Genomic DNA, 14940 nt, shown 5'->3' with positions numbered 1-14940 from the left:
TATGTACTGTCTTCTACAATTGTGCTTAGGTCTGGAGACATTGGCCAGTCATTCACCTTTACCTTCAGCTTCATGAAGGTGTGTTTTGGGTTGTTATCAGCCTGTTCTGTGCAGAACCTGAGTGAGTTCTTTGCCATGAGATGCCTTTTTCAATGTCTAGTGGTCAGTATGAGCAAACAAAACACACATAAACAAGCTATTGCATGCTCAAATGCAAACATAAGCACAAAGGTCTTTTGAAATTATGTTGATTTATTTACATCTCCCTCATCTGCTGATTTAACACAGGCAGTAGGTACAGATCCCTCCCTCAGAGAAAGTCTACTGGCTAATCCTGCTCAGTGGCGATTGCTCTAAGACTGCAAGGGAAGCTCAGCTTCCCCTAAAATGTAAAAAAATAAGTGATTAAATATATACTGTTGTGTGTACATGTCACTGATTAAATATGCGCTACAACGCGCTGAACTTAGTTCAGAATCAGCTTCTTATCACTGGTAACGCCGCGGCTTTCCTCTCACTCATTCCCGCAGCGCTGCTTTAAACAGTGCACAGACTTCAATAGCGGAGCAAAGCGCGCGGCGAAAAGAGACGAGTCATTGGATAAATGCTGGGCTTTGTCCCGCCCATCAGACGCTCAGCGTCTCTGGGGGTCTATGGGGCAGTGGGCTGGCCTCGGCCGGCCCGGACGCTCAGCTTCTGCATGATGATTGGATGATCTGTCTGAGGCGGAGTCAGCGAATCAGCGATCTTTTAGTGTAAAACTCCGTGATGGGAGCAATTTCATTCTGTTCTGAGTTGAACCTGAGACTTTCCTAATCCTTATAGCGGCATGTTCTTTGATAAAAACGACTAACATTGTGTTATCATTAAAAATAATTAAAATAATTTAAATTAATAAAGGGATTATTCAAGGAAATTAAAACTGTCCAAAAAGGAACTAAATTTACCTGCATTTTTTCCTTTACCAACTTTAAAGATTCTGCGTAATGTTTTAATGTTTTATGTTTATTCATGTCATAGCGTCTTTTTTATGTAATTGTTCAATGTAAAGAATGGGTACCTTTTTGTTGTGTAGTGAAAACTTGAAAATAATGCCTTTTGTTTACAAAAAAAAAAAAAACATCTCAGGGAGAGTAGAATTTTTCTATAAATAAAACTACATATGTTAAGATGTAGGCCGAAATTGAGCTTCCCCTCCTTGAAAGACCAGCATCCGCCACGGATCCTGCTATGTACTGTCTGAGGTTCTTAAACAAATGGTTGAGGGATGGAGCCAGGGTTATTCTATGCAGGTTTCCTTACTGTGACGTCAGAATAAGGGAGACATCCAAACAGCTTATAGAAAGATATGATTCCTGACACCAAATTCTTGAATGGATTGTTTTTTTTATGCTTAAGAGTGTTTATAGTGGTAGTCGAAACCCAAAAGCATGAAAAAGTGACTTTTGCATAATATCTCCCCAAGAAAATGACTCAGTGGGAAAGTGTCCCAATACTTTTGTCTATATTGTGCAACTTATAGGCAATTACTATTAAATTAAATGTTGAAAAATGTTAAAAAATATCACTTAATTCAGCTGATATGATCAATAGTGAATGACTGGGCCCGTTGTTTCTGTGGACGGTGTCTCCCTCTGTTGGTCACACACCTGAACTGTATCCTGTAAACAACACACACGTGCTGAGCCCTGACGTGGCGGCGCGAGACGCGCACAGCTGCGCCCCTCGTGGGCTGCAGTGATTGGTGCGCCTGTGTGAGTGTGTGTAGTGATTGGCTGGGCGCAGTTTGTGTACTTGGTGCAGGTGCAGAACTGAAACTTCCATCACATGCAAATATAACGAGTTTTACAGAGCGCGAGGCAGCGTGTTCAGGGTGAAATTCAGATCACAGTGAGGGCATTAGGGGATACCGGTGCTCAGGCTCGTGCTGTAGAGTTTAGTAAAGCCTACCTGTGCACCTGTTACTGCAGGTAAGACTGGCCTCAGGGCTGATTACACTGCACACTGCAACTATTAATGTGGGTTAAACTGGGTACTGGCTAGTTAGCCTATATGATACACTCATATTATATTACTTTTACTTAAAAAAACATAATAAATGGTTTAATACTAGCATAAGAAACACTGTGTGATAATAGTTTTTTTATTATAATTTACTCTAACATTATTGCCAGACTTGAGTAAAAGTACAAGTGCTCTGTCAAAAAAGTGACTTGAGTAGAAGTTGAAGTGTTATTTTAGCTACATGCTTAAGTATTCAACATTTTATTTGTACCTAACTATTATAAGTAGTTTACTGTAAAATGTAGTACTAAAGTACTGAAAGTAAAAGTACAGTACTGTGTAGTTATTACAGAAAGCAAATGGGTGTCTTAAAATAAGATCAGCTTGATCTCTTGATTCACTCAGTGATGAGCAGCTTATTAAACACATCCAAAATATGCAGTAAAATAAAAGTGAAAGTAGGAGAAAAAATTATACTCCAGTAGATACAGATACAGCATTTTAGTACTTAAGCACAGTAGGGAAATAAAAATAATACTCCAGTTCTACTTCATTACTATACATCTCTGATTACTACACATATAGAGGAGTAACGTTAAGCTTTCACTGTAATGTTTTCTAGTATATTTTATGCATAGACACACTTGTGACAGGAAATAGTGAAAAGTGAAAATATAAAATGATTAAGCTGGAGAATTTAACTCATTTAGAAAGTTAAACAATGCTAAAAGGCACTGTATTCTAATACTGACTGTATCACTTACAGTAACATGTATAATATATTTCTCACAATTTAAAAACAACACTACTTTCAGTTCTTCTTGAATGTTCTGTGAAGTTTGAGAGTGAGAGAATCTACTTCCTCAGTTCCATTTTAAACCCCAGTGGCCCCTTGTCCTTTATGGGGTTTCCTGCTCTTACACACTATCTTTACTTCAGGGGGTACTGATTAGTTATATCCAGGGCCGGAGGTCTTTAACAAACAGGATTGGGAACCACTAGGTTGCCTTGTTTGCATGTCCAGTTTAATTGAGTTTTAATGCCAGCATCACTGATTATTTAAGAGAGGGGGTATGGCTGTGTGCAAAGCCACAGGAGCTGTGGCAAGTGTCTTTGCTAAGCGGCATGTATCCGTTTCTGAATGGCAGATGCCGCTAGCGAGCGCCGCTGGCCAGTAGCGTTCGTGGCCAGTGCCACTCCTGAAAGGCAGGTGCCAGTAGGTGTCACTTCCTGTTGCCACAGTTGAATGGCAGGTGCCAGTGGGTGTCACTGCCTGTTGCCAGTTGCCGTTTGAGGATCGAACCCTTACTGTTATTTAAAGTGACAGTCAGTAGGTTTTTGCAGATTTGAGGTTTTAGAGACCTCTCTGGTGAGAATGTGTAAATGCACGGTGTATGTGGAAGAGTACTTTTAATGCACTAAGTCAATATAAATTGATTTCTGTATAAAATTATATGTTTTGGAGTATATTATTTATTTATTTTGTTTATTTATAAAATACTGTCAAATGTAGAGTGCAAATTAAATTCAATAATCCTACTAGACCCCTCAGCTTTTAAAATGAATTTATTAGACACTGCAGGGATGGTCTTGCAAGGACACTAATACCATTAATTAGAATATTTTGTTTCCATCCTAACTTAGTAAAACTACTGAAAATCTTAGAGATTGCTGCTTTAACATTAGTTACAACTCTAACTGGAGAGATGCCTTTAGCTGCTGTAGCCATTTTTGTTTTCTTAACAAAGAATGTCACTGCATTGCCACAACCTTATCATTAGTAATACTGCCTCTTGATCATACAACTACCTTTTGACTATCTTTTAACTTTACTCATTTCTATTCATAATACATCATCTCACAGTAGAACACATCATATATTTTAGAACATGCATTTCAGTGTTGTGACAGTGTTTGCTGGGGCGTAAAGCTGGTATCAGTTTATAATGATCCTCGCATCCCAGAGCTGTTTTAACCCTATACATATTAAACAAATCAAATAATTATTTGATCATTTAATTTTGTATTATATTTGACACATACAGAATTTATTTATTATAAAGAGTAAAGAAGTTACATTTAACTTTTAACCTTTTCTATATTATCTGTTGTTCGTGTTTTCTGTAAATCTTAACTTGTAGGTAAAGTGATGCCCCAGCTGACTGCAGCGCTGCAGGTAGCGCTGTTGCTCTCTGCTGTGCCTGCACAGTATCTCCTCAGCAGGTGGACCAGTGGTACAGCAGCACAGCGCAGCCTCGCAACACAGGGGTACAGTCTTCTTTTCTTCTTTTCTTCTTTCAAAACAAATTATTATATAGTCCTATATAATTTGTGTGCTTTTGTCTCTTATTGCTGCTGTGCTCCACATAAGCGACACTCAATCCTCTATATTACAGATTTCTTACTGAACATTTCATTTATTTTGGGAACAAGTTCATATATCATATATGGAATAGACACTTGTAAAATTATATTTTTACCACCTATGTACCATGATTAAGAGTCATCCACAGAGCAATTGTTACATTTAGCTAAAAATAGGAAAAATAACCTAATAAAGCATTTTTATTACAGGTTTTAACTATGCATAATTTTGAGACTGAATGGCATGTCATGTCAACACACACACACTCTTACTCAAAAAAAGTATTCTCTCCAAATAATTGAACTTAGTTTTCAATTACTTCTATGGCCACAGGTGTATAAAAGCAGCAGCTAGTCATGCAGACTGCTTCTACAAATATTAGTAAAAGAATTAATTTCAGGCTCTCAGGAGCTCAGTGAACTCCAGCACCGTCGTATCGTGACAGGATGCAGCACCTGTACAGCAACAAGTCCAGTCGTGTAATTTCACTACTCACTACTAAATATTTCACAGCCAACTGTCTGTGATATTATAACACAATGGAAGAGACTGGAAACGACAGCGACTCTGTGCTTTGCACAATCACTACACACCTCCAAACTTCATGTAGCTTCAGATTTCATCACTGCACACCTCCAAACTTCATGTAGCTCCAGATTAGTTCATCACTACACACCTCCAAACTTCACATCACCAAACAAACTGGCGAGCACAATATACTTTTGGCAATATAGTGTATGTGTTTAATTCATGCTTTTTCAATCATCAATTTTCTCCTTATTCAGAATCCTGGACACATTGAAATGGGTGAAGGAGTCGTATCTGAACATGGCTGTGTGGGAGGACTGGCTGAACTCTTGGTTGGTTGGACCTCAGTATTCTGCCTCAGAACCCTTCTGATTCTACAGCTGTAGATGAAGAGTTGATTTTAGTGTGTTATAAGATTATGTATAACCTGTGTCCTTCCAGGACCTTAGTGAGACCTATATGCTGTAATGCATGTGTGTGTGTGTGTGTGGCTTTACATACAGGTTCTTAAGTAAAGAGGAGGAGATGGATTTTAGACAGGCACTAGAGGAGACGTTCTCACTGGAGCTGATGATGCAGAATAATGACCAGGGCTACTTTGGAGGTTAGGGGCTCTCTTTTGTGACATACATGTTATACACGCCATATGTGTCAAACTCAATGCACTCATTAGTTTGATGCGAGGCAGTTGCAGTAAAAATTTTTTTTAAATGCTACATCTGTCACACATGTTCTTAGCAGCTCACAATTTTTGATTTCATACTAATTAAGCCTCTTTTCAGTATGTCAAACGATTTGATCAAAGTTAATATTATAACTTGTGTTTTATGTTTTTTTTTATTCACTTGAATAGTTTTGTCCTTGATTCCTGGAGTTTGTGGATTTCATAACATGACAAATTAAATAATTTATGTTATTACAGAGCAACAAGCAATCATATTTTTTTTGTTTTAATTAAATAAGTAATACATTCAGAGTTATTTAACATTAGGATGTAGTTATATTTATTTTATATTTCATTTGGTTACATATTGTTACATTTTTAAGTTGCATCTGGCCCTTGAGGACAGCCATTATGCCGATGTGGCCCTGTGGTCCATATGCATTAATATAGAGATGGTCCCACTTTGCTACAGTAACAGCTTATTCTCTTCTGGGAAGGCTTCTGTATGATTTTGGATTGTATCTTATCATGTGTGAACATTTGTGAGGTCAGTCACTGACGTTAAGCCAGCCCTCCACATTTAACTACACTAGGTCATTCTACAGATAAATGAAAGCAAACAGAGCTTAGAGTGGTGGTATTTATGGTAGATGTCATGACCCTGGAGTGACCCTGTAGCTGCCCCAGTGAGTCGGTATTATGTAAGAATTAGTTCAATACACATTTGTAAGTTCAGCCTTAATTATAAAGGGCAATATTAAAAATAGCAAGGCCCTGAGCTTTACTATGTGTGTGTGTGTGTTTGTAGTCTCAGAGGAGCCACGCAGCCCCAGGCCTGAGTACGTGCTGCACAGAGTTGGAGAGGTTATAATGGAGACACAGAATAACATGGTGGGGGTGATAGTGGGCTGGGACACTGGACTACGAGCCCCACCAGAGTGGATCAAGCGGAAAAAATACACAGACTCAGAGGTGTGTATCTTACACAATATACACACACAGTGAATGAAGCTTGAGTTATCAATACTCTTTAACCTAATTTAATAAATATCTCAGTATATTTCACAGTATATCTCCATATGTTTTAGCCTTGTCTCTATTTTCTTAATTTACAATTATTATACTGCATTAAATGTGTATGTGAGTCACATGGACAATTCTAGCCAGATGATGCTGGTTACAACCATTACCACCCACTGCGCTGTCCACTGTGGGTGATAATGCTTTTTATGAAATATTTCCAATACACACATAAACAGAACTAAAATGTCCAATCCATCTGGCACCTACTATTAGGCATCACTCCAACTCCAATAATTTACATCACCTTGCCATGAGCACACTGGTCAGTGTTCAACTCCACTGACAGGATAACAACTCATAACAAATACAGATATATGTAGTATATATCAACTTACCTACTTCTATCCCATGACTTTTGACATGTCAGTGTATATTATACATTTAATTGGAGAATTCATAAAAAAGTTAATTCTGTGTAATGTGTGTTTAGGTGCAGAAACTAGAGGACACCCCACACTACAGAATTCTGTTCAGCGGTCCGGACCAGTCCTCTCTTCTGATTGGATACATTCCACAGACTGCAATACATCGATTTGATGGACTCCAGGTACACAAACTGGATTTTCTCTCACTCTCTTGCTTGCTTGTCAGCTCTGTGTGTGCCTCTCACCCCACCCATGTGTACACTATATAGACTAATGCATTGGATAAATATTAAATATTTATTTACTTATTAAATATATTGTTAACTATTTAACTATTTAACTACTTCTGTTCACAACTATCTTAATGCCACTTAAAAAAATCCCCTCACAAAAAAATTTCCCTCACATGTGTAGCAATAATAAATCATGATAAAATACACAGTATTACTGATTAAAGGTTTAGAATCAACACTGTTTATTTTATTTTTAATTTTTATCCCATTTTCTGCCAATTTACAAGGCCAATTACCCAACCTACTCGCTAGGAATCCCCCTATCACTAGTGATGCCTCAAGACCAGGAGGGTGAAGACTAGCACGTGCCTCTTCTGATACATTTGAAGTCAGACTCTGCCTCTTTTCGAACTGCTGCTGATGCTGCAGGGCAGAGTAGCATCACAGTGCACTCGGAGGAAAGCGCAGCGACTCGGTTCTGATACATCAGCTCACAGACGCCTTGTGCTGATTAACATCACCATAGGAGTGATGAAGGGAGAGGTCAATTGTTCTCTCTCAGGGCTTCGGTATGCAATGGCAAGCTACATGAACAGGATTTGAACCAGCGATCTCTTGATCATAGTGACAGCACCTTTGTCCGCTGGACCAATCAGAGCCCCCCTAGACTCAACACTTTCTACCAAATTTATTTCCCAGACACATATTAAGGCTATATTAGGTTTCTCTTGGACTGCACTGTCCAATAGTAAATCAAATTGGAATTTTCTTTTTAATCAAGGGTTATCTGGGGCTGGGAATACTGCTTTAACAACGGCTTTAACATATAATATATAAAGCAATTCTACTTTAAAACTATGAGGACTTACATTTCTAATCCTACCACAAGCAATATGTTTGTTTTATTGATTGATTTATTTGTTTACAGTATTGACTCTCTTGTGTGTTGTAGCCGGACATCCCCACTCTAGGTAACTATTTCTATCACTTTGATGGGAAAAGGTTTGTGATGCAGGAGTGGCTGAAGGAACGCTATCCTGAAGACTGAAGAGTGACTGGAAAAAGAGACTGGACACTTCAGGACTGTACAGATGCTCTTCTGTAGTCTCTCTGGGAAACATGTGGACGATGTTCTCGGCAGTGGACACACAACCACAGCAGTTTTTTTTGAATGTGCACTTTAGTCACTTTGGGATGCGTCCTTGTTACTGCCATGCCTTAAAAGTCTCCTGCTGTAGAGTGGAGGTAATTTGGGACGCAACTTGTAGATTTCATGCTTACAGGGCCTTTACTGCTCCCTGAATTGGGTCAGCAGAGATATTTTATGTAGTGTTTCTTTAAATCGCATACCTTTAAGGAGCAATGTGTACCTTTTATTTAAAATACATGTATATCTTATTGCAAGGGTACAAAGTCATTTGTGAGCTGAAAAATGTCTCTTACACAATCAGCCATAGTGTCTGCAGTACATATTTAAAAGATTTAAAACTTAAAAAACTGAAATATAGGAACATATTATATATTGTACCTTTACGATGGAACCTTCATAGATGAAAAGACATAGAACATGGAAAGACAGACTTTTTCTTTCTTTCTGTTATTTAATTACCAGTGCTGATCATACAGGCACTGGTGAGGGTGAATATAAATCAGGCTAATGCGGGTCATGTGATTTTTGTATGCTGTACAACAGTATTATATTTTCAGTGGGTTTTAAGATGCCAAATTTGTTGTAAAAATGAATAGTCATTATTATAAACTTAAGGGTAAAAAATAAAACCTGACCAGACTAGGACAGCCTCTGATGATGTATCTTCAGGTATTGAAAGCTCAGTTCAGTGTTCTTAACTCAAAGCACATGGCAAAAGTAATGGGATAGATTCGCACTAGTAATTTGGCTTGCCAGTGTGCATTGCCAAAAGAGGCTGCATTTCTTAGTCTGGCTAGAATGTAATTTTAAATCAATGATCACCAACCATGCTTCTAAAAAAAAAAAAAAAAAAACCTCCAAGCAGAATTCACTTTTAGTGGACTGATGAAATGGATAAGATTTGTTCAACTGGAAGTGAACTTCTGAGGAGGATACAACAGATTATCAGTAGCAGGGACCACTGCTTTAGAATATGTATTGAATAGCTGAGCTAGATGGAGCAGATCTGTTACTAGCTTTTGGTGTATTATGTGGGTTCCGCAGTTAAGATAAATGAGGTTTATTTATATTAATGAACAAAGGTAATCTGAGGCCAGATTTTTTGGACTGATGTTGAATCTACAGCGTCATTTTTTTATTGTTTTCATTAATAAAACCATGAAGACATTGAAAAAATTAAGTAGCCTGAAACTCAGATCCTGTTTCAGCCTGATGAAAATGTTTTGAAAATGAAAAGAAGTTGACCATGCTTGCTGCTTGAGTTTAAGAATAAAGCAATCATTTTGACCAAGTTTGGACAAGAGTGTCTTTGAGTATAAACATGTCAGCAGGAGTCACTTCTCCAATGTAATACTGAGGTTCTTCATACTGCCTTCAAAGTGATGCTTTGGTAAAATATCATACAACTACAGTACAAAATACAGGTACACTTTCAGACTCAAAATGATTGGCTAAATGACTTTTTTTTTTTTTACTTTAAACTTGTGCAAATCTTTAGCCAGATTGTTAAATTCAAGTATTACCCAAAAGCACAGGACGCTTGTAGACAGACCTCCAACCAGAAGTGTGTTCTTCATAGCTTCTTTCTTGTGCTGTCTTTAGGACGCAGTTCAAAAGTGACAAACACCCGTGACGAGGCACACACAGTCATCTGGCCCACTTTCTGCTGTAGTGTCAGGGGGTTGGCCGCACCCCGTTGTTGGCCACATGTCCACTCCTGAAAATCCTCTTCTCGAACCAGTAGGGGGCGTCCCAGAGCCTGTCCCAGGACATTACACACCTCTGTAGCTTTGAGACGGGCAGTCTCCACAGCCGCAACACACACGCGTCTTCTGCAGAGAGCACCAGAAAGCACAAAAACAATTAGTGATGCCAAAAGTCATGGGATAGAAGTATGAAAACTGACCATGAAGAGTTACATCAGGAAACAGCTTGGGAATGCCCAGTCCAGTATGATTTTTGAGGTGTTATTTTGTGAGTGAGGCTGAACAATGGCCAAGGTGCTCATGGCAAGGCTCTATTAATTATGAGAATTAAAGTGAGGCCTGATGCCGGGTGCCAGATAGCACTTCAGGTAGCCTTTGTGGCATTTAACATTTCTCCATATATACAGTGTTACGTGTTCCAGGAAAATGTCATAGAAGTCAATTTTATTGTATATGCCAATTTTAGGAAAACTGTAATAGTATAAAAACTTATATTTACAGTATAAAATCTGAGTAAAGAAAAGTTCAATCCTATTAGCATCAGTTTTAGTCATGGTCTTAAAGCATTTCAACCATATGCCTAAGTGAGCCCATAAAATGTTCTAAATTGTGTCTAAAATATTTTGAGAGACTTGAGTTTACAGGCACATATTTAAAACCTACTTACAAACAAACCAGAAAGGTTGTTCTGCGGCTGCACTTTCAATTTGTCTTTGGAAACTCTCAGCCCACTATGAAGATGTGTGTAATTCCCCCCGGAGTATTCAGGCCTACCTCACAAACCTCAATGGCAGCTTATGGAAATCTAACACTGAGCTCCCCTGCTGTGCTGGTCGTGTTTTTCCCGAGCTGTGGTAAGCAAATCCACTGTTCCCCAGTTATTTAGCCAAGCTACAGTTAAAAACATTCTTAAATGGCTAAATAGGTTTAAATATCTAATGCCAGATAGTTTTCTCCATTTTTGTAGTAAGACATGCAGTCAGCAAGTGATCATCTACTGAAAATGACTGGTGTGTTTGCTAATTTTAATGTTTAGGTTAAAAGGATAGACATGACTATGACCTCCAGTTATGATAAACTGATTTTAAACTGTGATAAACCAATTTAGCTCATGCGTGGCACGTGAAAATGTAAAGATTGCAGTTTATAGTCTGACAAACTATATAGACAAAAGTATTGGGACACCTGCTTCTTCATTTCTTAGTTTCTTCTGAAATAAATTTTATTAATAAGGATATTATCTAGCTTTTGCTGGAGTAACTGTTTCTTCTGCTTAAGGAAAGCTTTCTACTAAATTTTGGACAATTGCTGTGAGGACTTGATTGCATTCAGTGACCCCTCAGCTAACATCTTTTGGTAAGTAGACTGTTTTCTGATCGTTAAAATAATGTTCTTAGTATGTTTAATCTGTGAAGTTTTCTAGATATTCTTAGAATGTTTTTATTTAACATCTTTATACGTTCTGGTAAAGTCACTGCAACATCATGTGTGTCAGTGTTTTCATTTTTACTTTTAGGAATGTTACTTTTAATATTTCCAAAATGTTAGCATTTGTCTAGCTGGGAACGTTATGTGAGAAATATTGTAATAACATTGTGATGCAAACAAGTAGTATGTCACATGTTTTCAGAACATTCCCGGAACATTATTTCTGAAACAAACCTCTTTGTAACTGTTTTAGAATGTCATTAAACGTTCTTATAAAGTTCTCTGTCAGCTGGGCCCTCTAACCCACACCTGTCTTTCATAGGCATGGTGCAAATAGGCTAATGTTTATCTGCTCCAAAGGATCCTATTCTATTGGCAATACTTCTCTTCAGTGACTAGATAAGCTGTGTTTGTGTAATTGCACATCTGTGTCAGCAATAGGTGCAACCTTAGTACCTAAATATATCCATTAGAAAAAGTGTCTACAAACATTTATAGTATATGACAGCACTAATGTTAATCAGTGTATTTGTTACCTTAACAGACTGAGGCACTCTTCACTGTGTGAGAACTGAGGGTCTCCAATGTATACAGTTCTGTCCAGTTTTTCAATCAGTACAGAACGCACATTCTGCATCTTCTCGAAGTCTGAAAACACCACACTCACCTAAGACACACACACACACACACACATACATTACATGTTGGAAGGCAGCTGTTGATTGATGCTGAAAGATGCTGGATTTGTAAATTTGTGTGGTATAGCTTACCTCAGCTTGCACACAGTAGAGGTCCTCTTCTCTCTGAATGTGTTTCGTTACAACTGTGTCCTCTTCCTGAAAAAAATAAAGAGTAAATTAACTTTAGCAGCAGATATCAGTGCCAGTGCTAGAGTACTGTACTGTGATGAGGAAACTGAGGACCTTTATGTAGCACAATACCACCTTTTACCATACCACATTTTACTTTCTGATTTTTAGACTAATACCATAAATCATGGTTACATTAACTTTTGATACATTCCAGCTTTTACCTTTGCTAAAGTGCCACCTGGACAAGGAAAAAAAAAAAAACGAAGTGGGATTTAAACACAACACTAAATTAGGGCCCTATGAAATATGTTTTATTATTTGGTGAATTCCGTTACCTTTTTTATGTTTTCAGTATTTATCAAACTTTTCAGATTTCTAGATTTTTAATAGTGCCATGAAAACAAAAAATAAATGAATCACATTTAATTGTATTCATCCTCAAAAAAACTATACAATTTAATTTAATTAAGCTGGGGAGCAAATAAATGAACGAGTAACTGGCATAGATTAAAATCTATTAAATTAAATACTGCACCTCTATTCACCTAAAAATTACAAATCAATTATAGAAGACGGTCACACACGAGAGGGTATTTTCAGGAGATTTTATGCTACTTAGATATGTATTAAAAAGTAACTAGTGGTAGCTAACTACTACTAAAATGAGATGAAAAAAATCCCAATATAAAAAGGATGTTCTTTATTATTTAATATGATTTAATAATTATCTACATATATATTTTCTGCTGTGGGACTCTTATTATGAAGTCCAAATGTCAGACTTGCCATAAGGGCTAACTTGTGATGCTAACAGTTTTCTGAGCTGAATTAATTGCTGGTGTTTGTTAACAGATGGAAGGAACTGTGCTGTTTTTTGTAATTTACCTCAGAATGCCGGAATGCAGCTAGTGGCTCAATGATACCTAACAGTCGAACCCAGCAGGGAGGATTGGAGGGTGTTAGCTTGAAAGCTAACTGGTAAGTCCTGCTATTTGATATGATGTGTTTATAAAGACTGCAGCTAGTTACATTACTCTGGTCTTCAGTTTATATCTGAATTCTGCCTTTATTCTTTATTTCTGTGATTCTGTCTATGTTTTCCACGTTTTCCATTTTTGCAGAAATCATAGGGCCCTACTAAATAAACGTCTACATATTTGCTACACAATATGATATTACACATGTATATATCTGCCGATATACACATTTATAACTTTCAGAGAGATTAGACACCCCAGTAAAAAAAATTCAACATTTATTTGCCTTACAATTTTTTTTTTATTGCTTGGTTCATTTTCAAGCATACAGTAAATCAGCAAGTATCAATTTGAAATATTGTCTGATATCGATTATTCTAATGAAATGTACCGGCCGATAATTGTTTTTTTAATAATCATCGGCATCCATCTATATTGCAAACCGATATAATTAGATATCATTGTGCATCCTTTTTTTCTATTTTTTTCTATTGTCTCCCCAATTTACATGGCCAATTACCCAACACGATCATTAGGAATCCCACTATCATTAGTGATTCTGATTCTCACAGATGTCTTGTGCTGATCAACATCACCCTTTGGAGTGATGTGTTAAGAGAGCGCCATATAACCACCCAGAGAGAGCAAGGCAAATTGTGCTCTCTCAGGGCTCCGGCCGCTGATGCCAAGCTTTATGATCATCGTGCATCCTTAAAAATAGTAATATAGTAAATAGTAGAATAATATCACAGTCGGACACAAAATCAATATTTTCTTACACTTTCTTTAACTTTTACTAAAGTGGATGAAAAAAGTGAAGTCTTTTACTTTAATAGTAATATTTATAGTTTAAATTTTAGTGTCTTTACTGTAACTCAAGTAACTGTATTGTTCTGTATTTTGTTCATCACTGTTATAAGTTGAATTTGGCCTAATGAACAGAAGAGTTACTTCCCTAAAGAACCGATTCACCAAAGAATCACGGTAAACAATGAATGAATGAATCACTGGATCGGAAAGAAGTTAAACGATTCTTTCAGCAGTGACTCAAGAAGCCCACCTTCACCGCGTGCTGTCGGAGGGTCTGCAGGATGTACTCCAGCCGGCGGGTCACGCTGTTCGCCGCGTCGTTCACGCTGTTTTTACTGCTGGTAACGGAGACGATCAGGGCGGCCCGGTCCGGCGGAGAGCGGAGCTCCGCGCTGCCCGTTACCTCCACGCGCCTCGCCGGGGCTCGCAGGGGCTCGGAACTCGGTTTTACCGCGTGATTAAGACCTAATTCCTCCATTTCTCCGCTAAATCCCGCACCGGCTGGAACCAGAGAGCCGAAAACCCAGGCTGCACTCACCGCCATACTGTTAAACCTACCGGCTCCATGGTAACGCGCGCAGGGGATGATGGGAAACGTAGCGCTGTAAGAGATTCAGAGGGGAATATTATTTAAAATAATTAATTTGAATACAAACATTTATATATATTTTATTATATCTGTGTCATAACAGTATAATCTAAAAATATAAAGGTATTTTTCAGGTCTGGTATTTTTATGTATATTAACAATCTTTTACTTATAGGGTGAACTAGCAGCTTTTAGCCGCTAGAGGGAGACAGAGCTCAACACATAA

General features: G+C 37.8%; 2 protein-coding genes across 2 annotated transcripts; one reads left to right on the top strand and one right to left on the bottom strand.

Annotated features, from left to right (window-relative positions):
- Positions 1–1812: 1812 nt before the first annotated feature.
- Positions 1813–9684, top strand: si:dkey-261l7.2. The gene is made up of 7 exons (XM_007257864.3): positions 1813–1970; positions 4146–4272; positions 5155–5229; positions 5401–5501; positions 6370–6533; positions 7075–7191; positions 8195–9684. The coding sequence occupies exons 2-7, from the start codon at positions 4154–4156 to the stop codon at positions 8288–8290; spliced, it is 672 nt and encodes a 223-aa protein (XP_007257926.2). The 5' UTR covers positions 1813–1970; positions 4146–4153; the 3' UTR covers positions 8291–9684.
- Positions 9685–9836: 152 nt separating this feature from the next.
- irak1bp1 (interleukin-1 receptor-associated kinase 1 binding protein 1) lies at positions 9837–14713 on the bottom strand. Its single transcript, XM_007257866.4, has 4 exons — positions 14376–14713; positions 12297–12362; positions 12063–12193; positions 9837–10224 (listed from the first exon to the last, which is right to left on the bottom strand). Exons 1-4 carry the CDS (start codon positions 14667–14669, stop codon positions 9966–9968), a joined length of 750 nt encoding a protein of 249 aa, XP_007257928.3. The 5' UTR covers positions 14670–14713; the 3' UTR covers positions 9837–9965.
- Between the last annotated feature and the right edge of the window lie 227 nt (positions 14714–14940).

The sequence above is a fragment of the Astyanax mexicanus genome, chromosome 13, assembly GCF_023375975.1.
Source record: "Astyanax mexicanus isolate ESR-SI-001 chromosome 13, AstMex3_surface, whole genome shotgun sequence".
Classification (NCBI taxonomy): domain Eukaryota; kingdom Metazoa; phylum Chordata; class Actinopteri; order Characiformes; family Acestrorhamphidae; genus Astyanax; species Astyanax mexicanus.
Note: the sequence above shows the minus strand (reverse complement) of the source record. Positions and strands in the feature narration are given on the sequence as shown.